Raw genomic sequence first — 27,917 nt, 5'->3', positions numbered from 1 at the left:
TTTAATTTTTTCTAGAAGAATCCAGTACTGTTTCTGTACTTACCCCGGTCGTATCTCCCTAGAAAAGCGAAGGTGCACTACAAAATTACAAAATCCTTGCTGTTGCTACTTTTTATTATTTATGTAATAATAAAAATTAATGTGTTGACGACTATGTCTCAACAATCATGCTTGACTACTTCTACTGTGTACATTTATTTCTGGATGGGGACTTGGGACTTGCGCATAACATAAACTAAAATGAAAGGTAGCATTTTACTGTAAACTACTGCATATTTGTATAACCGCTGTAAATTACTGAATATTTGTTTACGCGAGACTTAGTAAAGCTGCAGAAGCCGCAGAAACCAATACTAGCCCTTACCTACCTCTATATCATAATCTGATTAGTATAAGAGTGTTTTCTAGGATTGTCTCTAGTTACCAGTAAATTACAGTGTATCTACTTAAATCCTCAACCCCCTACAGACAGGAGTATATGGTATTAATCAATACTTTCTACTTATACCTACTAGACCGCCTCTTATTCCATTCGAAAAATTCGAAAAGAGCAATAGCACCTTTTGTTGGCTTACCAGAGACTAAAACTAAAAATCAAACTCCGTGACCAGGCCTGGAACCAATGTACTCCCCCCTCTAGCTCCCTCTTCCCCTCCAGAACCCATGAATTACTCACACACACTGGTATTTGATGTACCCATTTATACCTATGTTAAAGTATATAATAATTTTCTCTATATGTTTTTTTTTTTGTCTTTTTTCTCTGTATATCTGTTTTTTTCTCTTAGCATATTATGTTGGAGCTTTTCTCCCCGGGCCTCTACTGAAAATGGATATGTATCCAGCTAGACCAGCCCGGTCAACAAATGTAAAATAAAAAAAAATAAATAAAAAATAAATAAATGTACCTAAAGATGGCTGTGTTGTTAGTTTTAATGGAGAAAATGTCCTCCAGCAGGTTTTAACTAAGCCAGGGGCACTATATCTGTGGTAAAATATTTAATGGAATTGTTAAGCCTATTACTAGATAAAGCATTGTTAATATAACCAGAGATATAGTTGAATTTTTGAAGGAGCTATAAATAAGAGTTATTACCCAGCTGGTTTAATAAGTATTCATGAATGCTGTACTAGCTTTTGTTGGTTTGACAGGCATGTTACAAAATATCAATATAAGATAAATTGCCATGGTTGGGACTCCCCCAGGAGCATGGGAGCCCCAGCAACCGCAGAGTTCACTGGTGCCTAAAGCAGGCTATGATCCTATTTTATCAAAGTTCATGTCTCTACAAATTTTGCTTGTGTTCCAGTTTATCCCCAGGTGGTAGCACATCCATCTATTAAAGGGACAGATTAATTAATACCTACACTAACTATACATATCTGTATTCAAGAACATCTCTACCACAAATGTTTTGCTTTCTAGTCATTCAAAAAGATTACTCAAAGTGTACATGTTATCCACACTTTGCGGTAACCTTTATTAATCCTTTTTGATGTCTAAGGCCGCAACAAAATCAGTAGAAAAACTAAAAGTAGGTGGAAGAAGGTGTGAGTTAGGCTTGGGTTTGTTTGTTAACTCAGAACAGTGTATACGTAATGCACACTTAGTGTAGGCATTAATGAATCCCAGGGAAAGACTTTCTGAAGGGTGGAAATTTAACTTTCCTTCCTTTCAAATGAGATGAATCAATGAATATTAAGTGCCATTCCCAAAAAAGTCACTTTATATGTGTGATAACCATATGAAGAAAGAATTCAGAGTTACGGTGCTTCCTGATACAATTTATCGTAATGATAGGCCATCTTTGAAAATAAATCACTCCTTTGTGCGCAGAGCTGTGTGTACTGTATCTCAGCCAATCCGTTCAGCTTCCAGTCTTCCATGTAGCCCATCAGAATGAAGGGAGGCATCTACTGTTAGTAAAGAATCCCATCAATCATCTATGACAGTACACCAGAAGAACACACTGCTTATAAAAGTAGATCAATGTTTTGTCTTTTTCAGGAAAGGGAAAGAAGACCTGACTCTAACCAAGCAAACTTTTGTTGTAGTAGTGGTCTAGAGTACTGCCTTGTGCTAAGTAGAATAAATCCTTAAAGCATTCATAGAGCACACTCCACTACAGCTGCCTTAGTCTCAGAACCTTACTTTAAAAATGTCTCTGCACAAGTTTTTTTCAAGCATCCACGTGACTACTGTACTGTACCAAATTCTGCAAGCTGGGAACCCAATCCACCAGGTTAGGTTTTGGCACATCTGTGCTACAGAGAATACTGTAATTGTCCACATTCTAATGGTAATTTAGTGCTGCTTGTGATTCTACCCAAGTATTATGAGTTACTGCTGCAGTAGCCCTTCCTGAAAGTATTATGAGTTACTGCTACAGTAACCCTTCCTGAAGAAGACAGTGCAGTTGTGTAGACTCTTAGCTTCTTTTCCTTCTTTGCCCATGGGAATTTTTGTTTATAATTACTACACACTTAAGATTTCATTATGTTTCAATCTGCTTAAGTTTCTTGGTGTTATAGGTGGTTGCTCACGTTATAATATTTTACTCATCACATGATGTTTGTCTGTTGCAAACAAACATTCCTTTTTGGGTATTCAAGCTCAAAGAAAAGAAAAGTGTATGCACATGTGCAAATCTTTAGCCACCTCTGTCATAACTTGTATAAGGCTTGAGACCAGCATTAACCTGTAATTCCAAAAGTTGCACCTTTGGAAATATGGCTGGAAGAGTGGGAAACAGAAGGCAGGCAACCCACAATATTATGATTTACTGCTGCAATGATGTCTATTCAAAGGACTTAAAGATATATTATTATGGTTACGTATATTACACAGCTCTACTTTCGCTTCCTGTAATAGTTGGTTTCAGAAATGTAGACCCTTTGATACAGGTGATACAATTCAAGTAGGAGGAATCTAGGCCAGATTTCAGAAGAAATTGGTTTATGTTTTTATGGTGTTTTCTGTCCCTATCACACAAGTCTTTCAGCTTTTCCCGGTTAGGGGTCGCCACAGCAGAACTCCGGCCCACTAATGATTGGCAGTAGATTTGTAAGTGTTGAGTTGCCAGCTCTGATGCACAGCCTTCAACGAAGGTATGCCCATTCAAGCATGTCTCCACACAGAAGATGCTTTAGCTGAGAATCGAACAGGACAACGTCTTACTGTGAGGCGATAACGCTACCGCAGCACCACCACTATCACACAAGTAATTTCTCTATATAACTCTTTTGGGTTTCCCTGCTCAGATTGACCAGGGACCAGCTTTCCTGTTATCCTGCATCTTCTGATATCCACTTCCACCATTCAGCCGATCCTTCATATAGAGGGCATGATAGTTTGATTTCAGCCTTTTGGAGCAAAATGTCCACAGACAAGAGGCAGCCTTTCTTTCCACCTTTACTCATGCATGCTAACTCTAACCATACCACTGCCCCTAAGCCCAGTCCTACACATAACTTACTAAAACCCCTTTCCATAACAGTGCCACTCTAAAGTCTAAGTGTATCATCCCTCATATGAGATGTTAAATTGGTGGATGTAAAAGATCTCATGGCAACGGTCAAAAAATATAGGGGTCATTTATTTTCATGCTATTTACATGACATTATTTACATTTTTGCATAAAGCTTTACATATTTATAAATTTACAAAATTACACATTTACATAATTTTCTCCTTATACATTGTATTTTTCATGTTTATACTTTTTATTTAAACTAGATCCCCACTCTTTTTTCTATAACCACCATCTGACTTTTTTTATATTACTGGTAATATCCTATTCTGGTGGCTGTGGTGGTGCAGCGGTTAGTGTTGCCTCTTCATAGCAAGAGGTTGTCCAGTTTGATTCTTGGCTGGGGTGCCTTCTGTGCGGAGTCTGCATGTCCTCCCTGCGGTCACGTGGGATTCCTCCAGGTGCTGTGGTTTACTCCTACATCCCAAAGACATGTTGTAGGTGGACTGGACACTCTAAATTGGCTGTAGGTGTGAGTGTGTGCCTTCTGTGGAAGATTGGCTACTGGGCTGGCAACTCGACACTGTAAAATTCCACTGCCAATCGTTCTGTGGACCATTGTTTCGCTGTGGTGACCCCTAACCAGGAAGAAGAAGAAGACGACTGGTAAGATCCTATTCTCATTTAATCTCTCACTCCAAATCACTCACAATACATAAAACATGTTTTGTCTATTCTTATTTTATAGTCTTTGCTTCTGTTCTCATATTATCCATATGTATATAACTACAGTTTTTTAATTCTCCAAAGACATTTTCTTCATATAGTTTTCTCATATTTTTTTTTACTGTTTTGCATTTCACAAAACATGCCCTGTGTTTTCTTCTTCACCACAACACAAACATATTCTCTTACTTTTCATTTTATATGGCATGTTTACATTCACTCGTAATTTCTTTATTGCCAGTCTCCATAGAAAATGCTGACATTCTACTTTATTACTACTCCATTTATTTCCTTCTTTTATAGCATTAATTTTTTTTTCCTGGTAAATTTTCTATGGGTCAACACAGTAATATTGTACCATTATATTCTTATACCATGTTTTCTGATCTTCTTCTGTCTCATCAATCTTTATCTTCCACATTTATATTTTTTCGTGATCATTTTCTGTTTTTTCATTAATACATTCTTTTTCTCTCTTATTTAATTTTATTTTCTCCCCAAAATGTTTATACTTATACAGTCTTACTACTAATTTCTTATTTTTTTTCATTTAGCCATCTCAACACTTTCTAAAAATGAAATGAAGCTGCAAATACCACTGGATTTAATAACTCCAGTCCCCCTTTATCTTTATTCATATATAATATTCCTCTCTTTATTTGGTTTAATCTAGGTCCCCATATAAACGCAAAAAATGACTTCTAATAGTTGTTTTTCATAAATTCCTGGAATCATAAACACTTCTTTTTCACCTACTACATCGTGGAGAGACCATTTTCTCTTTTTAAACACTTGATAAATACTGTATCTTTCCTGTTAATAGTGAATTTATAAAATTATCTTTTTCCTTATAAGATAATATATGTGTTATCCATAAACAACACATTTCTTTCAGTTCCTTCAACAAGTTTTCTCATTGTGTTCCATTTACTATTTTATTACAGCAAGTTATTCCCAATACTGCAATTTATTGTGTTGTAAATTGTATTCCTCCTGTCTTTATCATATCTTCCAAACCTTTACTTCATAGGTTCATATGAGGTTACTAGGTTAATGGCCCTGGGGCCCTTCCAAGCCTAGCCAAAAGTTTATCCCCAAAAACAAACCTCAATCAGCACCTGTCGCCCCTGTCAATAAGGGACACAGGTGGAACCCTTGAGACAAATTTGTGGTTTCCCATCCACTCATAAAGATTGCACGTGAAGAGGGTCAGCGAGGTGCTCTGTTTGACATGTATGGAAAGTCTGTTCCAGAGACGGTACAGCCTCTGGGAGACAAACCTGTCTCTCCAGCAGGTTTTGTTGATGTATATTAGATTCAGGCCATTTGAGTGGGTAGTGCATGAGGAGTTAGGCTTATGGATATTGAGCATCTCTAGTAGGGGAGGGTCCAATATTTCCTTGTAGGCAAGACACAGATCACCCCTGATTAATCTGTATGATACCGAGTAAAATGATAGTGATTTGAGCCTGTCTGCATAGCATAGGTGTTGGAGGCCATGGATTCTCTTTGTGAGGTATATCAGTGGCCTTTCCAGTTGGTGCAGATGTTTGGAGAGGTACAGTCCAAATGGGGTGTTATACTCAATTATTGGTCTAATGAGGGAGGAGTATAGAGAGGTAATAACCTCCTTTTTCTGGATGCAATCCCTTTACATATGAGATGAACCAGGTAAAAGACTTTTCTGACCACTGCCGCTATATGATGGTCGAATGTGAGGTTGTTATCAAGCTGAGTGCCCAGGTCTCTCACCACAGGTTGTGTGCTTAGGGGGTAGCCGTTGATGTGGTAATAAATAGGGGTTGTGTTTTTGCTGAATGGTATGATGATACATTTTTCGCATTTAGCTTGAAGCCATGACTTTGGCACCAGTCATTAGTTGCTGTGAGACCCTCTTGCAGTATGTTAACATCATTAGGTGAGTCAATGACAGCACCCAACTTACAGTTGTCCACACACTTGGTCATCCACAGGCCTTTTGTCTTTGCCTGGACCTCTGAGAAATAGATGCCAAACAGTAGGGGTCCCAGGACAGATCCCTGGGGAACTCCACTAGTAACAGGATTGCTAGTGGAGGTGGAATTGCCTATTTTGACTTTGAGGGTCCTGTTGGTGTGCCAGTTGGCCACCCACCTGATGAGACAGGGATTTATGCCAAGTTGTGTTAGCTTTTTGATGATGCTCCAGTGGGGGATTGTGTCAAAGGCCTTGGCCAAGTCAAGGTAAGCTGTATGTACTGACTTTCCCTCATGCAGGGCCTTGGTGACATTCTCAAAGAAGTCAGTCGGGTTCATCAGGCAAGATCTGCCCTTGACGAATCCGAACTGGGTGGGGTCATGTGCGTGGAGACTGCCTATGTCCTTGTTTATGAGATCCATAATAATACGCTCCATGGCTTTACAGATCAGACATGTCAAGTTAATGGGGCAACAGTTTTCACGATCAGTAGTGGCACCACCTTTATGGAAGGGGATAACAATGGAAGTTCTCCACTCTGCTGGAATGAAGCCAGTAGTTAGGCTGTGGTTGAATAGGGTGCTCAGTGGTGAAGCCAATTCTTGCTGGAGATGGTGCAGAATGCATCCTGGGATACTATCAGGTCCCATGGAAGCTGTGTTCTTTGTCTTGGATAGGGCCTGCAACACTTGATCTACGGAAATGTGAGGTGCGGGACAAGTATCAGGGATGCCAAAAGTGCCTTTTGGGGGGACAGGGGGTGAAGCTTATGCTGAACCTATCTGCTAGCTGGTTGGCTAAGTCAACAGGATCAGTGCATGTGATACTGTTGAGTACTAAATTTGTAAATTACCTGCCATGGAGGTTCCTGACGTAATTGAAGAAGACTTTATGGTTTCCCTTTGTTATGGAGGCTAATTTTGATTCATAATTGGCCTTGGAGGTTTTCACTGGTGATCTAATTTGCTTGTTGAGGCTAAGGAGGGAGTTCTTCCAATTTGGAATTGGTTCCCTTTTACCCTTGGACAACAGTTTCTTCCTTTTGTTGTAAAGCCTGTTGATGGAGGATGCCCACCAAACAGGTTTGTGTTTCCTTGAGGAGCAGGTTTTAATTCTGTTGGGTATGGCTGAGTCCATGCAGTTGTACAAGTGGTTGTATACTGCATTGGCGTACTGCTCAGCATATTTGTCTCCATCCTCTGAGGGGGGTGGTGGTGTGAAACCATAGATGCCCTCCCTTAGAAGGTTGTAGTCAGCTTTTGAGAAGTTTTTTAGCTTGATTGTGGCTGGAGGTAGGTGGGTGGGAGAGAAACTTCGAATGAGACAGTCCAATGATCTGATCTCACCAGGGAAGAACATACTATGGCAGTGGTGCATCGGTCACCCATGTTGGTAAGAGCCAAGTCCAGAATGTTATCTCCCCTTGTGGGGGATTAGACCAGCTGGTCTAGTGCATTAGAATTGATGAAGTCAAGGAATCGTTGAGAGAGTGCAAGAATAGTTCACCCTGTCTATGATGGGGTAGTTGAAGTCACCAAGGATCAGGGTCCCTTGATGGAGTCAAGTAGATCCCGGTAAGCGGAGTGGGTGTCCTGAGTCATGGAGGAGGGTTGATAGCTAGCTATAACTTGGATGGGTGTCTTGTCAACTGTCAGTTGTACCTGGAGTAGTTCCAGTGCATCATGCTAGCAAACCAGTCTGGAAGTGTGCCTGTCCTTAATGAAGATAGAGAGACCACCACCCTTAATCTTCCCAACCTCATTTTGGAGTCAGAATGTGTGGAATGAGGTATATCCTTGTAAGGCAGGGGTGCTCTCCACAGCCCTGAACCAAAGTTTCCGTGACCGCACAGACATCAGCATCTTCCAGTGCAAGGAGGGCCTCCAGTGAGTCCATTTTCAGGTTAAGGCTTGTAGCGTTAACCAGCAAGACCTTCAATTTGCTTTTTGACAGATCTTTTAAGTTGGAAGGTTTGTCTTTGGGACAGTTGCCTAAAAAAGGCACAATGGGGGAGGTGAGAGCCTTGGCCAGGATCCGGAACCCAGTGGTGACAGGTGAGGGCCATCTCTGGCAAAGCATCGAGGCCTGTCGAACATGTCATCCCTGGCAGACAGGTACTGGATCCCCTTGGAATGAAACCAGAAACTAAGCCAGTTGTTGAAGTCAGTCATTTTTATTTTTTGTTGGTATTGTGGTATCATTCTTGGTGAAGGTAGGATGCTGGGGTCATACCTGCCTGGAGCACATACTCTGAGAGTTCAAGCATGTTTCTCTTCATATAGTCCAGGGAGGTACGTCTGAAGTCATTCACACCAACATGTACAATGATAAAGTCATACTTGTACTTGTTGTGCAGAGACGTGCATGATACTTGCATGATGTGGCGGATTCTGGCACCAGACAGACAACTTTTATCCTTATTTAGTGTCATACCCATTTCTTTTAAACAATCTACTACATACACAAATATGAATTTTTTCATCCATAAACTATTTTTAGTTATTATAGTAATATCATCTGCATATGTCATCAAAATTGGGCTATCTAAACCTGTTTACATTATGTACTTTGCATTTTCCATTTTGTAATTCACCTTACTCTTATTACCATATTCATAACTAAAGCAGATAATATACATCTCATAGGGCAACCTTGTCTTATCTCATTACTCATCCATGTATTAGAAATCACCTTATTATTAGTTTATACTGCCATGCAGACTTTTTTAATTTTAAACTAACCTTTTATACCTCCATTAATTCCCATAACATCTTATTTTCTATTGAATCAAAAGCTTTATGAATATCACCTACCATACGTTTTACATAACTTCTTTTATTTAAAATGTCATCCACAATTTCTCTTACTATCATTAGTAATTCTTGACATTCCTTTCCTTTCATGCCATATAAGTTTTCTCCCATTATTTTCCATCTCATTTTCCATTTTTTTAAATCTTCATAAAAATATTATAATCTGTATTTAGTACTTTTTTTCAATATGAATTTTAATATTCCACTACACAGTTTCTTATAATGAAAACCTTTATTTAACCTTTCATTGAAAACATGCAACAAGTATTCTTTTTGCTATTCCCTTAAATTTTTGTACATTTCATATTCGATTCCATCTGGGCCTGCTACCGAACCTACATTTACCTGTCTAAGCACTGTTTCTGATTCATACATAGAAATGTCTTTCTCGATTACCGTATTTACTTGATGTGAATTTTTTTTTTCATTTTCCATATTTTTACATCCTTTCTTTCTTTAAACATTTCTTCCATGTAGTGAATTACAGTTTCCATAATCTGTGTTTGTTTTCTTTCGACCCCTCCTTTTATATTTTCATTTCTCTCATTACACTACTAACTTCTTTCACAGTCTTACTCAAATATGTTGACACTTCTTCATTTTTCCTTGTAATAAGTACTTTTATTTATATAAAAATGTTTGATCTATTCATAAATTCTTTTGTATAATTCTTTTTCTTTATCATAATACTCTTTCTCATTCTTTTCTCCGTTTTCAAAAGCATTTTTATATATCACTACGTATCTTTCTTTTTCTATCTTTCTAGTTTCTTTTTGCCATTTAAATAACATTTTTATATTTACTTTTAAATATAATCCACCATTCTAATCAGTTAACATAAAATGTCTCCATAGTAACTTGATCTTTCTATAACTGTATAATTTCTTCTTTTATATATATATTCTTTATTTTCATTTATTTCCATCCATGTTGCTAAATAATCTGGAAATCCTGCTACAACTGCGTCCCCTTCTGCAATACTTATTCCTTTAGATATTATAAAGAAGTTGATTTCCGATTTAAGAATTCCTCTTCTGTATGTCCAAAAATTTCTATTTCATATAACCAATGTACCACATTTCATAAGTTCTACCATTTTTCTTATATATTTCCTTTCTTTCTCTTTTTATTTCTTAAATCACAGTTAAAATCCCATTATTATAGTAGTCATAGTCACTATTACATAATCCAGCAATAGTTGCAATAAGTTCTTCAGTTCTTTACAAATAACATAAGTATGTAAACCTATAAGTCTGTATATTTTTTCTTGCCATCTCAAATCACTAATAATTAATCTTCCCATCCATACTATTGTTACATCTAATATCTTCACTGGTCTTCCACAGAATACTGCTATTCCTGAACAACATTAATTTCCCAAATTCCATATTGTATTTCTATCCCATATTTTTCTGTTTGCAGCCTTTCTTCATTTGTTAAGCATCTTATGTCTTCTAATACAATTATATATGCATCACATTTATTATACCATTCTAGAATTCCTATTTAGAATATTTTAATACTGTTTACATTTACCAAAAGGATTCTTAAATTATTACTTTCTCTTTTCCTTAATTTAAAGGGAATCATTCACCCTTTTTATTACCCATATCCTTTCTTTTTTCTTTTAAATTTATTCCTTTAAATATCCTTTTCCTTTCTTTCACTCTTCTTCCAATAGATTTTTCTCTTTCTCTGCTTTCCAGTTTATATCTTCATCACTAATTTCCGAATCTTTCTCTGTCTTCTCTCCATCTTATTTTTTATTTTTATCTTTTTTCTAAATTATTTGTAATTTAAATTTCCAGTTCTTTTTCTTTCCATTCTGTATCTTACCCCTTTTCAGCATTATTCACCTCTTTTTTACAGTACACCCATAAATGCCCAATTTGTTTTCCTGTTTTCCCACATGTATAGCATTTCTTTTTATCAAAGTTGTTCACAAGATGTCCTTCTTTCCCACATAAAAAAACATGTTTTTGGCACTCCCTAATATTTTAAAACACCCCTATTACCATCAAAATGTATAACACTTGGAATATGCCAAGTTATTTAAATTTTCATTTTCAGAACAACACTGCAGTCCCATCCTGCAGTCCATAAACTCCTATTGTCATAAACTTTTGAAATCTCCATCACTTCTTTACAAATACATTTTAAATGTCTTTTCAAAGTTTCTTTTTCTACTTCTGTTTGAAACTGTATATATTTTTTTCATTTCTCAAAAAAAGCTTTTATGACATAACTGTTCCAAGAATTATCTTTGTTTATTAAAATAAAAGCTTACTTCTTAAACTTTCATACCCAAAGGTAAAAGTATTTGACCCATAACTCGTATCTGTTCAGTTCATTATTGTTTTTACTTTGTATCCTCATCACAATCCTCTTTTCATGCTCTCATCTCTTTTTTTCACTTTGCTCAACTCTGCTTCTGTCTCAGCATATTTTTTTTTCTGTGAATCACGCACATTTTGTATTACCTCTTACTCTTCCTTTTGGATTTTCTCTCCCCAGGAAACGTCTCCTCCATTCTCTGGCTCACGTTGGTTCAGGTACAGTATACCCCAACTGGGGGGCTGTAACAACACATTCTTTCCTTGCCATCTCCTCAGATTCCACAAACAAGTTTTCTTGAAAAAGAACCTCCGAATCTTTGCAAACTTCTCTCTGTGAGCTGGCATTCACCTCTGCTCTTTCCTACTCTCTCTTTTTGCTGCACACTGTCCTTACGGCTGCCACTCCTCCAGGAATAGGGTGTGCAACCGTATTCATGGCTAGTACTTCTCTGAATACTGTTCCCTAATGAGTAGGAGAAGTTCCCTGGTGCCCTGGCAAAGCTTCCCCTACTTGGTAGATATACAGTCTCAAGTCTCCCTTGAAATGAGGACACTAACACAGTGTGACTAACTCAGTTAAGAAATGATAAATAAATCATGGTAGGTTTTTGTTTTCTTCTTTTTTTGGTTCACTGATGGCAGAAGAAGATTGTTTGTTTTCCTTTTCTTTTTGGTAAAGTTTTGGCATGTTTTTATTTCACATAGTGTGCGGTTGGTATGCTGGCATTTATATAATGTATATCAATGTCACTGAATGTCAATGATTAGTAACATGTGTCTGTGTGTACAAATATATATGTATGTGTGTATGGTATTTGCATATACATACACACGTATATAACTATAGATATAAATATAGATATGTACACACACACACACACACACACACACACACACACACACACACACACACGTATATAGATAGATATAAATATATGGGTTTTGTAACAGGTGGAAAAGTCACAAGTCAGAAACCGAGACTGCAGTAGAAGATATATGCCATTTATACGTGTGTGTGTGTGTGTGTGTGTGTGTGTGTGTGCGCCTGTATGTGTGCGTGTGTGCCTGTATGTGTGCCTGTGTGTGTGCGTGTGTGTGTGTGTGTGTGTGTGTGTGTGTGTGTGTGTGTGTGTGTGTCTGTGTGTGTGTCTACGTGTCTGTATATATATGTCAGTGATGACATATGGGATCTGGGATAGTGGCCTAATGGTTAAGGTGTTTGCCTTACAAACACAAGGTGCAGGGTTTGAGTCTCACAAGGGATAATTGGCTAGGCTTAAAATGGCTCACAAGGGCAGTTAGCTTAGTACTAATCTCTGAACCTATGAACCTATGATGGTGTCTGCATTCCTTTGAAAATGTCTAACCTACTCCAAGGGTTATATGAAATAAAAGGGTGGAGGGTACAAATTGATTGGTATGTTGGAGGGCTAGCCTTATTTTTTAAAACTTGTTTCTCAGATTTTTTGAATCAAAATACTGCTGTGATGGGTCTAAATATTGCATATCATATTCATGTGTATGCATATATGTGTACGTATGCACACATACAAGCACAAAACACCCATATGCCATACGTATGTATGTAATTTAAACTGCATTACTTAAGACATGAAAAAAAACACAGTTACCGTATATCTACCTTAAAGATGATATGAAAAGGCACAAAACAAAATGTGGCATCTGCATACTTGCTTTCCATGTGTCCATTATACCACATGATGGAATAGTTAATAAGCTTATGGCACTAAAAAAATATCCTTATGTGGTAAGATGGATAGCAAGCTGTTGTAAACTCAGAGTGAACCTTGCCAGAGTTAGTCACTCCTCCTCCTAAGTCTGAGAGAAGGTGACCGCCAGTGTTCCCCAGGGATATATGGTGAGCCCCTGTTGTTTGACATTTATTTCTCTTAACTCAAAACTGATAGCACTGATCTCTGATTAACCAGATTTACTAATGACTGTAAGCTGGTTGTAGATGTCATGTCCACCCAAGAAACATACACCTTACAAAATTAATTAACAAGAGTCAACATGTGGTGTACCAAGAAAAGCTTAAAGCTAAATGCCAAGAAACTCAGTGTCATCCCTTTCAGTAGACAGCAAATTGCTTTAACCTACTGCATCAATAGCATCTTCCTCTCAAATGAGTCTGTGATTAGACATCTGGTACCTGAGTTGATAGTTCCCTTTCATTTGATCACCATGTGGCGGCAACTGTAATTATGAAATCCTTATGTGTCTCGCAACATGTTGCCAAAGACATGTCTTCTAAAACTAAAAAAAATCTGGCTCACCAAGTTCACTGACAACTGTAAGCTGGGAGCAATCATTGAATCCCCAAATGATGCTGACATCCTATAAACAAGTCTAAAGATGACAAACGACTGGTGCCAAAACCATGGTCTAAGTCTAAATGCTAAAAAATCCATAATCATACCCTTCAGTTAATCAAATATCCCTGCAAATTCTAATATTAATAGCATACCCCTGAAAGTAGACCCAGTAGTGAGGGACCTAAGAACACAGATGCGTAGATAGTAACCTAAACTTTGACCACCAGGTAGCTACAGTAGTGAGGAAATCCTTCTGTGTGGCACAATTTATAAGTAAAGGCATGGCATCAAGATCAAAGAAATCATAATGCCATTGTACTCGGCCCTTATCAGGTCCATAATCTATAACAGTGCTCCCTTCTGCATGTACCTAACCAGGCACGTATACCAACTGGAGCAGCCCCAGAGGTTTCTCACTAAGAAAATACGAAATTTAAGACATTTGTCTTATGCAGACCGACTAAAGGCCCTATCCCTTTACTCCGTCTCACATCGCTTATTGAGAGCGGACTTATGCTGGAGAGACAAATTCATATCTCAAAGGCTTCCTCATCTATTGAATAAACTTCCAGTCTTCATAAAACAAAGCTTGTCCTTCAACATTCTTCAAAAAGAATTTGGATGAATTGATGGGGAACCATAAATTCACTCCTGGGGGTGCTGCCCATGTCTCTTATGGACAGAGGCAGTCTGTAAAATGAAATGGTTCATCCCCCAGCACCTCCTTCTGTTCTGCAATAGGCGTCTCCCACAGGTCAAGCTGTGCAGTTCACTGTTTTCCTTCAAATATGGCTTGGGAACTGGATGGTTACCCTTTAATTTGCTGTGGGATTTATAGGCCTTGCCTCCCTTGAAAGAGCTGTAGAGCCCAAGGGTGGTTACTGGAAAGATGCACGTGACCCCTGGTCAAATTGCCTTGTATATCCTATGATCCTATAATGAAAAAATTATTGATCAAGAGAGTATTTAAAAATTACTTTAAAAAGTTGGTAACATCACTTGAAATGCACATGGTCTTCTTAACATGCAATTTTAGAGCAATTAGTAGATGATATTCTGACATATTTGTGGCACCAGAAGTCTTTCCTCAAGATTTGATAATGAATACAGTTAATAAAGGTGAAAATGAATGGCGCTTATGTCTTGTTTCAGAGTTCAGACTTTTATTCTTGCTGTGTGATTGTACATTACCTTTTCATTATGAGACTGTTTGAGACAGTATGGGTGCCACCTGGCTGTTAGTCCCTCTTGGTACAGAATTGCTTGTTAGGTGTATTTGTGTATATTTATGTGTGCATAATGTTGTTACTTTATGAAAAAGAATGAATAGATATCTGTTCTAATGTTTTTCCTAATTTTTAAAATTTTACTGACCACAATGTGGAAGTTCTTCAGAAATGTAGTTAAGCTGGGCATACTGCAGAGTTGACTAACTCCAAATGCTTTCCAATAATACTACATTGATATACTTTGAATTCAGCCTTCTTTGCAATTGCATCAAAAAAACATATGGTTTGACGATATCATTTAAAGAAATACTAAGTTATGCATGCAACACATTTGTAGAATAGGAGCAGTTTTCCTTTTTATTTTTTTTTTGTGTTTTAAAAACAAAAAATACTTTGCTCCACAAAGCATTCACCTTGCATACACAGAAAGGACAGTTAAAGTACACAGCAAGCTGGAGAGGTGTTCTGACTGGAATAAGTTCATTTACATGTGGTCTTTAAGAAGTTTTTCTAAAAGTGATGTCAGGATTTTCATGATTTTTTGATTACTGCTATCTTGGAAAGAAAAGTATGAAGAACAGTCATTAAGTATGTCATTTCTCAGCAGGGACTACAGAATGAAAAACATAAACACATATTTGGGAACTAAATGTAAAATGTGAGAGTGTCTAATCTTGTTGTATGTTATTACTTCCCCAGGGAGTGTACGGCCTGTCAAAATAGAAGCAAGTGATGAAGATGAGGAGACTGAATATTTTGATGCAATGGAGGATGCGCAAGCTTTTATCACTGTAACTGCAGATCCCAAACAGCACAGGTATTTATCTTTCCTCTTACAATTTAAAAAGGTAGAGATGCTTCGTTTATAACACTGTCAGTAAAGAACTAATTTCATAAAAAAAATTTAGTTTAAAGGATTAAATGGACAACTGACTGACTGCAAAACTGTGCTAATGATTAATGCTGCTAATGGCCTGGTGAACAAGCCACAAACAAATACAAGTAATGTTACAATGGACTATGAATGTAGATATTTACTGACCTGTTGTCATGAAGGACTGATATTAATCTGGCTTCAAAGACCAGACATATTCGGAGGTTAGTGTATTGTAGGAGGATTGTATACTGTTTAGGCAGTACATGGCTTTGCATAACCTATTAATAATCTAGTGGCATTTTGCAAGGCTAAGGGACCACGGGATGGGAAGAAAACACACATTTTCACAGTGTATCATGTCATCTTTGTTTCAGTAGCAAATATTATCCTTTGTATGCTGTTTGTTTTTTAGTGCAGAAAAAGTGTAAAACAATTTCATAGACTATTTAATCCGCCTGCTCAAGTTTTGTTCAGTCTCTTAGCAGCTAGGTCTTTTGTGTGGTCCTCATCCATTGAGTGTAAAATATGCAATTCATGTTTACCTTATTAGAGCAGTTTGTATGTAATTTTTACTTATTCATTATGCCTGTCCCAGAATCTTGAATTTACCAGCCTTCCAATTATAGATTTATGTCATATTAACGTGTTCCCTTTCTTACTGTTTGCAGTGAAGAAGAAAACTTCCCCTAGAATCTCACAGTACCCATTACTTTAAAATTGTAGCCCCTTTAATGAATGTATTATTGATGTTACTTGGATGATGGTCATCTCCCAGTTTTGTACATCTCAGGGTTTTGAAGGCTTCAGACATTTGGTTTCTTTATCAAGGGAAAGTAATCAAGCCATAACCCAAGTGACCTAGGTTTGAATAACAGCCAGGGCACTTGTGGAGCCAACACTGTGGATGGGATTGAAGCATCCAGTGACTCCTCACCCATGTTTGAGAGAAAGCAGTGGTATAGTCCACCACAGTTTTTCCAGAAAGTACCTCACACGATAGAGGTCACATTATAGGATCTTAAGCAGGGACTGAGTTGCAGTCTTTGCTAAGCAAAGGGTAGCAATGTAATTAGAACTGGTATATACATGAAAGCTCGTATGCAATGAACAGCTGGCACTGCAGGTTGCATGCCAGCCCCCAGAAAAGCATTGTGTAATGGACTTAAAATAAACACCAATGGCTACCTAGATGACAGTCTTCTGTGACTGGTTGTCACCCATGAGGAAAAAGTGGACCGAATGAATTACAGAACAACTGATGAAAGTTAAAATAGTTACAGAAAAGTTTTGAAGTTTGCCCGTCTTTTTTGGGGAGTTTTCTGCAGGCTTTAAGTAATTTTGACTAAAATTGAGTTGTATATTTCATTACAGGATATAGAAAAGAAGATCCCTTAATAACTATATATATATATATATATATATATATATATATATATATATATATCTCAAATTGGTTCTACTTCCTGAACACTTACCCTGACCCATCAGCAACTATTGCCTGACATTTTCAGCCAGTCAGAGTCAGGAATCAGCCATTGTGATAGGATTAAACTTTTGTAGGCAGTAGTGCGTCACAGTGTCTGGAACAACAACATTGAGGTGCTTTGTGCTGGCAGAAAAGGCAGGTCAGTGTTGGTCACATGTCTGTGGTGTTGGATTACAGAATCTGGCATTATACAATAAAATAAGGTGTGATCAACATCTTTTAAGAACTTTTGGAAATGTAGTCAGCTCAGCTTCATCACAGTGAGAACTGACCGTTGAAGACTGCTATTGTGCTTGGATGTGGAAGGTGATCCTTTTACACATGGCTATCCTGTTAATGAGATCAAAAGGACAGCATGCATTCCAGAGACTTGAGTGGATGCACCTGAATCTGTGTTTTGGATGTGTGAGAAAAAGGATGCACATTACCTCCTCATCACTTCCATGCAGATTTATTGCATATTTTGGCACTTACAAGTGGTTGGGTGATACCCACTTGACTCTTCACCTTGCCTTGACCTGGATAATTTACTTTGATTGGAGAAGATAGTGGTAAAATGAGGAAATGAAAATTGCAAGAGGTTTCATACCCACAAGAGAAGTTGTTAGAACAGAATGTAAGTGAGAGAGCTAAATTCAAAAAAATGTAGCCAGCTCCGTGTCACGTAGCAAAAGTGCTGTCATTATGTAAGGCTACCTGAATTCACTTAGTAACTCTGACAATGAAAAAAATGGTGGGAATGGTACAGAGAGACATGATTTGGCAATGACTGCTGTTGCTTGTTGGTAGCTGGGGGGTACACATTGTGGGGGTGCACATTCCATATAAGAATCCATGGTGGAAACTGAAGATCAGTGTGGCACAGTTGTTGCAAGAGATACCTTTGAGAATTAAGTCAGTCATAGAAGCAGATCACATCCCTTGCAGTGGCTGATGCATAACTTGACTCAGATGTCAGTGAGCATAACCTGCCTGAGATGTCAGTGAGCATAACCTGCCTGGGATGTCAGTGAGCATAACCTGCCTGGGATGTCAGTGAGCATAACCTGCCTGGGATGTCAGTGAGCATAACCTGCCTGAGATGTCAGTGAGCATAACCTGCCTGAGATGTCAGTGAGCATAACCTGCCTGGGATGTCAGTGAGCATAACCTGCCTGAGATGTCAGTGAGCATAACCTGCCTGAGATGTCAGTGAGCATAACCTGCCTGAGATGTCAGTGAGCATAACCTGCCTGGGATGTCAGTGAGCATAACCTGCCTGAGATGTCAGTGAGCATAACCTGCCTGGGATGTCAGTGAGCATAACCTGCCTGGGATGTCAGTGAGCATAACCTGCCTGGGATGTCAGTGAGCATAACCTGCCTGAGATGTCAGTGAGCATACACACGAGTAGCATAAGGCATAATAAAAAGTCTCTTGATTATTGCCTGTATGATGGGCATACTGCAGTGGTGCTTTGAACCATATATAGAGATAGGTTTCACAGGGTCGTTACTTGGCAAGTCATCCAGTAGACCACTGAGGAGCCTAGCCAAAATTCTCAGTTGCCCCAGAGAACTGCCTATTTAAGTCAGTTGTTAAAGGTCACACAGTAGGCACATGAAGGCTGACAGGATCAAATACTATACTACAGGAGGTATCTTATTATGAGTGACAGCTGCCATGGTGGTGGCCTGATTGTGGGCAAAAGTAGAGGTAAAAAAATCAAAATAAGGACAAAGTATTTGGAATATTTTTAACTGTCAAAATCCTTCTCTAGATTTACAGTCCATATCAGGAATTAATTTTTAGGATACTGTTGCTTGCATGTACATGCTGCTGTCACCTTTTGGAGTGAAATTGCAACTGCATGATCTTTGATTTTTTTTTTTTTTTGCAATTTCTCCTATGCCTTTTTAATTTTGTCTAATAATTCTGTTGCCTGTTTTAACATGTCTGGCAACTTCTAATGAAGGGCACCTCATACATTTCCAATGGGAGAAGGCTCCCACTAATCTGCTCCTAGAGAAATATAACCTATTAGGGTCTATATTACGTGATCGAAACCTTAGGTTATCGAACACCTAAAGATCTATCACTAAATATCGAACCCTTAACATCGAAAACGGCCGTTTCCACATAGGGGAAACAAAGCCATTGGCCAAATAATAAAAAAAAGTTTTAAACAGAAATGTGGAAACAGCCATTCACAATTTTCAGACTTTAACATTTAGTGATTGACCTTTAAGTGTTTGATAGCCTAAGGTTTCGATCATGTAATAGGGAACCACTTATTACAGGGTTATAGTGCCTTTGGGAAGAATAGTCTTTCTGTTCTTGGGACCACTTACTGAAAGATAGTTTCCTGTTGTTGAGTATCTCATTTACCAAATGTCATGGTAAGAGGTAAGAGGCAAACATCTAAACTCTAAAGTTAAAGCCCACTCCACTAGAGCAATGGCCTCATCTGGAGCCTTCCTCAAATGGCTGGACACTGCTTCCATTCTAGAGGCAGTTGCCTGGACATCTGTCCATACATTCACCAAACACTACAAACTGGACCACATTTCCAGATCTAGAGCAGGTTTTGCTACGGCAGTTCTGCATGGATTCTTGGAAAACAGTTCCAAACAACCATCCTCTTCTTCCCTTTGAGTATGGAACTCACCCAAAGGTTATGAATACTGCAACATGTGAATAGAAGGACATAGAATAGTAATGTAAAATCTTACCTTAACCATAGATGTCTTTCTCTTCCATGTTGCAGTATTCTATCCCACCCTCCTACCCCTATATATATATATATATATATGTATGTATGTATATGTATATATATATATATATATATATATATATATATATATATATATATAAAAACTTTGCTGGATGATACAGAACTTGTGCAGCTATCCTGTGACTAGGGTCCGACTGGGGTGTTCAGTTCTGGGGAAGGTACATGCAGACATCACTTTTATGGCCCACACACACTACTGCCAAAGTCACATGTCCCACATACCTCGCAGTGACTAAAGCTTTTGTATACTGGATGGACGTGCAGGTAGAAGAGCAGAGGATAACCCAAAGGTTATGAATACTGCAACATGGATGAGAAGGACATCTATGGTTATGGTAAGATTTTTTACAACTATTCTTTAATCCTACTGTTGCTAAACATTTAGTTAATTCCAATCCTACACTTTACTGACAAGGATGGGAAAATAATTAAAAAATACATTTAAAAAGGATGGGGAAAATAATGGAAAATAATTGCTATGTATGGGGGAAAGTGTGTGCTTCTGCAACTTTGATTTTCAGAATTTGTAGTTGTCAGGCTCATATGTTAACATTTGTTCTGACTAATTATGAAAGTGTGAGGATTTTTTTGTCTGCAGTTTCTTCTTGTGATGAGAAATCTGCTTTAAATAATTTAGTTTATTTTGTTTTACAAGTCACTAATTCTTTACAGTGTGTGAATGACTCAGTTAATACTTTTCCAAGGCTATGGCCACTGGTAATGTATTGAGGGGGTTGTATGGTTGCTTTCTGAGAACCTCCCAGATGATGTTAAAAGTGAGATTTTAAATTCTCCTTTGGATAGAGATTTAGTTCTTGGTTCCCTCTGCTGCAGAAGGGAAAAACTGTAATGAAAGGGGTAAGCAGTCAGAGGGAATCACTAAGATTTTTCTGCTATCCTTTGGCAAATGTTCTAATGGATTTTCTAACCTCTCATCCAGTTTTGGCAAAAACAAAATAAACAATCTCATCAAAATGCAGGTAAACAGACATTTAAGAAGAAATGGCAATGGGATTCCAAAAGAATTTTGGAACCTCTGAAAACCAAGGACAGTTAAACAAGTTAAAATGACTATTTAAGAGACCCTGCCCCCCCCCCCCCCCCACTCTGGCAACCTTTTTTTTTCTTCCAGAAAGGCTAAATCTCCACATTTCTCTTTGGCAACAGATAGTTTCAAATAAATGGGTTCTGATCATTCATCAAGGTTATAGATGGCAGTGGGGGGAAACTCCTCCTTTCCTAGGGGTAATTCCTCATCTTCCAGACCATACTCTTTTGTTTCCACTTATCCTTCATCACAAGCTGTCCCAATGAGTGATAGAACTTTTTCTACCTTCTCAGGTGGGGAAAAGTTTTTGTTCAAGGATGTTTTTAATGCCGAAGAAAAAAGATGTGCAAAGACCAGTTCTGGATCTTTCTTTCCTACACCTGTTTGTGATAGTGCCCCAATTTAAAATTATATCACTTCACAACTGTTACTTCTTTTTCCTCATTCAAGTTTCCATGTAAAACCAGACTTAAAAGATGCTCATTATCAATCACTCATCATCCAGACTTCAGATGTTTCTTAAGGTTTTGTGGGTCTGGATCACATTATCAGTTTTCTACCTTACCCTTTGGACTAATCAGTTGCACCAAGAGTGTGTTCACAAAGTGTCTAGCTGCAGTTATAGCTCATTGCAGGCAATAGGGTAGCCACATTTTTCCATATTTAGGTGATATACTTATCCTCATAGAGTCTTTTTCAAAGTGTCAGGAATCTCAGTCTTGGATGAGAGAGCTCTTAGACGAGCTGAAATTCCAAGAGAACATTCAAAAGACTTTCTTGACTCCTACACACAGGATTGTATTCCTGGCATGTCAACTAGACACCTCAGTTCAAGGGGCCTTTCTTCCACAAGAAAAAGTAGACCTACATCTAGATCTGTTTCTAGGGTTTTCTACTCAGACTGCAATCACTGCAAGGGATACTTCAGATTTTGTGTCTCATGGCTTTAATGATTCTCATAAAACCCCTGGCAAGACTTTACATGAGAAAGATACAGTGATATCTGAAGTTTCTTTGGTCCCACCCCTTGTCTTTTCAAAGCCCACTGCTAGGATTTGTCAGAAGAGGAAACACTTGGTGAAGACTACAGATATCCTTAAATGCAGGTCTCCCCTTCTTCCTCCGTTTCAGAGCAGTAAGTCACCACAGATGCTGCTGACTTTGCCTGGGGAGTAGTTTCAGGAGGGATTAAAGTGCAAGATGTATGGGCTACCAAGGACAGATGCAAGCACATAAAAATAAAAGAGATCTTGCCTGATGAAGGCACTCAACTCTCTGAATTATATTTGATACCCTGGACCTTTTCAAATTGTTACAGAAAATACTACAGTCATGTGGTATATCAAGAAGCAATAGGGAACTAGGTCTTACCCACTTTGCAGACTAGCAATGTTAGCTTGTGATATAGCTTCACAGCACAATCTCATTCTACAGGCATCCTACATTACCTCAGAGCAAAATTGTATAACAGACAAGACGAGCAGGACAAAGGCTGACCCTCTCAAATGGAAACTAGATCAGGTTGTCTTTCAAGATTTGATCCATATATAGAGAATTCCTCAAGTAGACCCCTTTGCCTCCTGTCTGAATAATAACCTGGCAAAATTCTGCTCCAGAACTCCATGCAAGAAGGCCTGAAAGATAGATGCATTTTATTTTCATTTTCTCAGACAGGAATGTTCCCATAAGCTTTTTCACCCTTTCCACTGATGTCCAGGGTACTTCTGAAGATTCAGAAGGAATCCCGCAAGATCATTGTGGTGACCTCCCTTCAGGCAACACTGGATTCCCATTCATTTGGAAATGGCCACAGTCAATTACCCAAGCTTCCTCACAGATATCTCATTTTACATATTATGAGTATGATTTACTATGTCACAATACTGTACAAGAGAGTGTGTATATTACTTGCCTTTTAATAAGTCCAGAGGGTGTTTTGAAAGAAAATCTTAAAGAAAGTAATTACTTATGGAGTGGACCCTCATAGCATCGTCAGTGTGTTGGGAATAGCCCTCACCCATTTGCTGACTAACAACATGCTTGCACCATGGCCTGTATTTAAATGCACTGGTTTTAGTGAATGCCTTTACCTGAAGAAGTCTTACCACCAGGTGGGACGAAAAACGCTTTGTGTTCACAGTTGTTTTATCATCTACTTCAATATATATTCTGTATTTTTTTATTATTTTTTCTTGTGCTTTATTAAAGAAAAGAACTACAGTACTTGGAGTAGACTTACCTTCTTCCGCAAGTGTTGTTTGGTCTCTTACTTTTCCTGGTTTTATATCTGTATATAGGTTCATTGTATTTCATTGTATGTTTGTTACATCAAATGTTTAGTTAGGACTTTTGTTTTGTCACACTGCCAGGTTTATCACATAATGCTGGTATTTGTTTTGCAGGGTCTCTACCCAGTGTGAAGTGTTGTTTTGCCCTTTCACCACAATTTTGTGATGTTGGAGTCGGAGTATATAGATGTATATTAAATAAGCAGGGGGTATTGGGGTACAGGCCTCCACATGGTGTGTGTGGGAGCTTGATCTTCTACATAAAACATTTTTTTTTTAGTTAATATCATTTGTGGTCAATGTAGTATTTGATGATTTAATGAGTCAGTGACAAAGTGAAATATAACTGTGTGTGTGTATGTGTGTGTGTGTGTGTGTGTGTATGTGTCACATCACATTACATGCAAACATGTGCACATATACATGCGCGCGCGCACACACACACACACACACACACACACACACACACACACACACACACATATCTCTACTGTATTTTATATTTAGATATATACATATGTTTATAAATTGACATGATAAACAGACTAATCGGATTCCTTGCTATCTACCTGTGCATGAAATGTATTCCATGTTGGTAAGAAAGCTGCTACAGGCCACCTAGACCTCATTCCATGTCATATCCCAGCTTATTTCAAAATTCCAGAAACTGCTTCAGTCTTGAAAAGTAATGTAGCTGAGTGAAAACTTTAATACACAGAAATACTAAAAAACAAAAAACAACTCCAAACACCAGAAATGTATATTCCCCACATCAAAAGCATAACTAAGTCTACATTAAAAAAAATAATATATAAATAAAATAAAATTGGGGAATCAGGACTATGACACAAACCAAACACATTTTCCAATAATAAAAACACTAAAAACATAAATTTACTTGCATTTCCTGATCAGGAATAATAAAATATACTAGATAGGTAAGGTAAAAACACAATATAAAAAGAAAATATGCAGTGAAAGAAAAGACAGAAAGTGAATAACATGAAGTGAAAGCAGCATTGCCAATAGCCAAAGAAAACAGTTACTCTAACCTAAGAATCAAATTATACAGAAAAACACAAATGCAGTAGAAAGGTTCTTTCAGTTGTTTTTCTTTGAGTTAAGAGGTAAATCCAAAGGTAAAGTTGTAAAACACTGTAGGAATATAAAATACATGTTAAATAAACCCAATTAAATAAAGACAAGTAACTTAAGAAAAATGATGGAAATGAGGGGAGTGTTACTGCTCAGTTATTATCCATTCAGGGTGCAGTAAAGATATTATCAGCTAAAGCAACATAAGAAGTGATGAGGGGGAGGGGCTTACTGCTTGCACATGTGCATCTCTTACCTCTTGCAGGTGTGACCATGATGATTACTCTAGTGAACATTTTTGAAGCTGTGTTACCTCGAAAACAGAATATTGTGCCTGCAGTTATTTTATGTTGATCGGTGTTCTATCCCGGTAAATAGATGCAAATAAGTAAATAAAATGTTTGTGAAGTACAAAAGTACTGCTCTGTATGTCTACACTAATTCACCTGTCAGAACTCAGCTGAAGTGTTATGTAGTGTTAGCACCTATTTCTAAACCTGACTTTGCAGTAATAGTACACAGCAATTCAACAGAAGAGTCTGTTAAATAACTACTCTGAAAATGTTATACCAACATTCTACACAGGTAAAAGTTATAACCCTGCACAACAGTTATTTATGTAAGTACACATAAAAGTAAAAAGGAATACCAAGACACGGTCTAGTCTTCATAGAGAGCAAGCAGTCAAAAAAGTTAAAGCTTTAATAAATCCAGAGGTTAGCCCTTTCACAATTTGTCTCCTTGCTTCTTTTTTAACGTTGACTTTCAGGAAGTTGATAGAACCAGTTATATTAACACTGGCTTTGCAGGGATTAACCCCCACTGCATCTGAATTGGAGGCTAGGTTGGGATCTCTTTGCCCACGTAATCCTTTCTAGTTTTCTCCATTTGCAAATTCCCAACTGCGAATACTCTGATCATAGCTGTCACCATCCATTATCAAAAATGTGGAATTCTGCCTTACATAATTTGGAACAAAGTGGCAAAATGTGGAACACTAAATAAGAGCAGAAGAAACCTCGATAAATACACCAAAACTGAACACACATCAAAGTCACAATGTGGCAAAAGAAAAGGACCAGAGCCTGTTTTGAATTTAGACTTATTGAATAACACTAAAACAAACAGAAGTTAAGCACTTTCATCCTCACAGTAACCAGGACATCATCAGAACTTCCATTAATTACATTCAGCGCATTATTTATAACACCAGTCTAAAAACATGTGACACACCATTACCAATCATCTTAAATCTGTTAAGAAAAAGATTAATTCAGACATAGTTTAAATACAATAATATACATAAAATCATAGTGGATCATAGCAGCTGTATATTTGTGAATCATATATGATAAAAGAATGTACACAAAATATTAATTAAAGTCATAAACCTTTAAGTGTTATAATTTATAATTTAGTAATTTCAATAAACTGCTTAATGAAACAGCATCATTAAGACCAGGAAATGCACAAGCATTTAATCTAATCTGCTTTAAAAGTTCTCTCTCTTTCAATTTGTATTACCAAGCTCTTGTGCAGGGTTAAATGGAATGTGATCCCGAATAAAAAATTGTACTTTGTATACAGTTCAATTTGTGTTTATACAATGCATTATTAACATTTGAATTACTAATATAATAATGTTCATATAGTCTTCTCCTTAAAACACATTTAGTGTTACCCACTTAATACCCATGACAATAATCACAAAGTATTATATAATCCACACCTTTAGAGTTAAAATCACAAACATAATATAGCAATAACCCACGCCTGGGTGTGGGTAATGCTGGATTTACCCACGGTTGGCGTGGTTTGGTCCCGAGGCGCCCGAGGACCAAAAAGCCAACCGTGGGTAAATACAGCATTACCCACACCCAGAAGTGGTTATTGCTATTATACATGACATTATTTAAGAAAAGAAACTATTACTTTTCTTAAATAATGGCATAGTATAATGCCTGTTTACTGCCCTTCCGCAGATGTCTGGCATCTGCGGCAGTTCTGATGTACTGTGCGCCTGCGCAGTACATCAGAGCTGTGGCAAGCAACGAGAAAGCAAGATCTCCGTTGCTTTTACTTTTTCGCTATGTTAAATGGGTTTAACATAGCGAGACAGTTTAAAATAAGCAACGGAGATGTCCGTTGCTTATTTTAAAACTGTCTCGCTATGTTAAACCCATTTAACTTAGCGAAACAGTAAAAAAAGCAACGGAGATCTTGCTTTCTCTGTTGCTTTTTTTTTTAAAACCTGTCTCGCTATGTTAAATGGGTTTAGCTTAGCGAGACAGCTTTAAAATAAGCAACGGAGATCTCCGTTGCTTATTTTAAAGCTGTCTCGCTATGTTAAACCCATTTAACATAGCGAGACAGTGTTTTAAAAGTAGAGTTATACTAATGGAAAAAAGTCCGGGTGACCGGACCTTTCTCCATTAGTATAACTCGATTTACAATGTGCACGCTGGCCAATCAGCGTGCACGTTTTGGGGGGGTCATGGTATAATAAAGTTTAAACTCATTATTGCAAGACATTAACTTCAGGATTTGTCCTTCATGTATATATTTACATTGTTGGCAAAATCCACATTTTTTTTCATTCCATTACCTGTCCGTTTAGTCTTACAGTGGTTTATTTTATCATTCCCCATTTCAGACTTCTCCTTTATATAAGGGTGTCTTTTACAAACAAACAGTGGCTAACTTCCTAACACCCTATATGTAATGTTATATTACATAACCTTCCCGTTGTTCATTATTACATTGTCTGTTCATAATTCTCACTTGCATCAAAATGTTGTGTTTATTAGCTCAACTCATCCCCTTGCCCAATAGGGGTGGAAATCTGTCACTTCTCTTCCTAAACACTTCTTAAATTTCAAACAGTATTTTTCAGGGTAACCTGTTTTGATAAACATTTCAAAAATGTGGAAAACTTACTAATATTGTCAATTGGGAAAGTTACAGCATGGTCAGTAACTTTTCTTCACAATTGCAGAAGGTTAATTTGAGGAGTTAATACAGTCTGATATTATTTACCATAGGTAGTTGTTAAACAGCTTTTAACAATGAATGTGTGACAGACCCATCCAGTGTGGAACACTGAATGTTTAAGGCTCACAGTAAGACAAAGTTGAGAGGTATGTCTGTGATTATCAGTGAATCAGGTATCAGCAAATGTATTTTTTAGCTCTAGTTCTCTTTTTTTACAGTGGATATCAGGTAGCACCTAGCAGCGTTGAGGAAGTGGGGTGCTTTAGAAAACAAACACTTGAATTAGCTCTTACAATCTAATGAAGAGCTAAAAATGTTTAATTAAAGCATTAATTTACTACTTAAACTTTATTAGCAACATCCTTTTCTAGTGGCTGTTTATCCATGTATATTTCCTTTCCTCTATTTTTACCCAGCTGCACATTATATGAAATGTTGTAATTTGTGGAGTGTAACATTTTGACTTTTGACATGCTGCAGTGTATTTCTTATC

The 27,917-nt window shown here is 37.6% G+C and overlaps 1 protein-coding gene across 1 annotated transcript in view; it reads left to right on the top strand.

Moving 5' to 3' along the window:
* LOC122799329 (oxysterol-binding protein 2-like) overlaps window positions 1–27,917 on the top strand; it is a 1,737,477-nt gene that overhangs the window by 775,277 nt on the left and 934,283 nt on the right. The window contains exon 4 of the mRNA XM_044068308.1: window positions 15,566–15,683. Coding sequence (XP_043924243.1) covers window positions 15,566–15,683 — 118 coding nt within the window. The remainder of the gene's footprint in view (window positions 1–15,565; window positions 15,684–27,917) is intronic.

The sequence above is a fragment of the Protopterus annectens genome, chromosome 4.part0 (genome assembly GCF_019279795.1).
Source record: "Protopterus annectens isolate FY-2018-M chromosome 4.part0, PAN1.0, whole genome shotgun sequence".
Classification (NCBI taxonomy): Eukaryota; Metazoa; Chordata; order Ceratodontiformes; family Protopteridae; genus Protopterus; species Protopterus annectens.
This window is presented reverse-complemented; position numbering and strand designations above follow the sequence as displayed.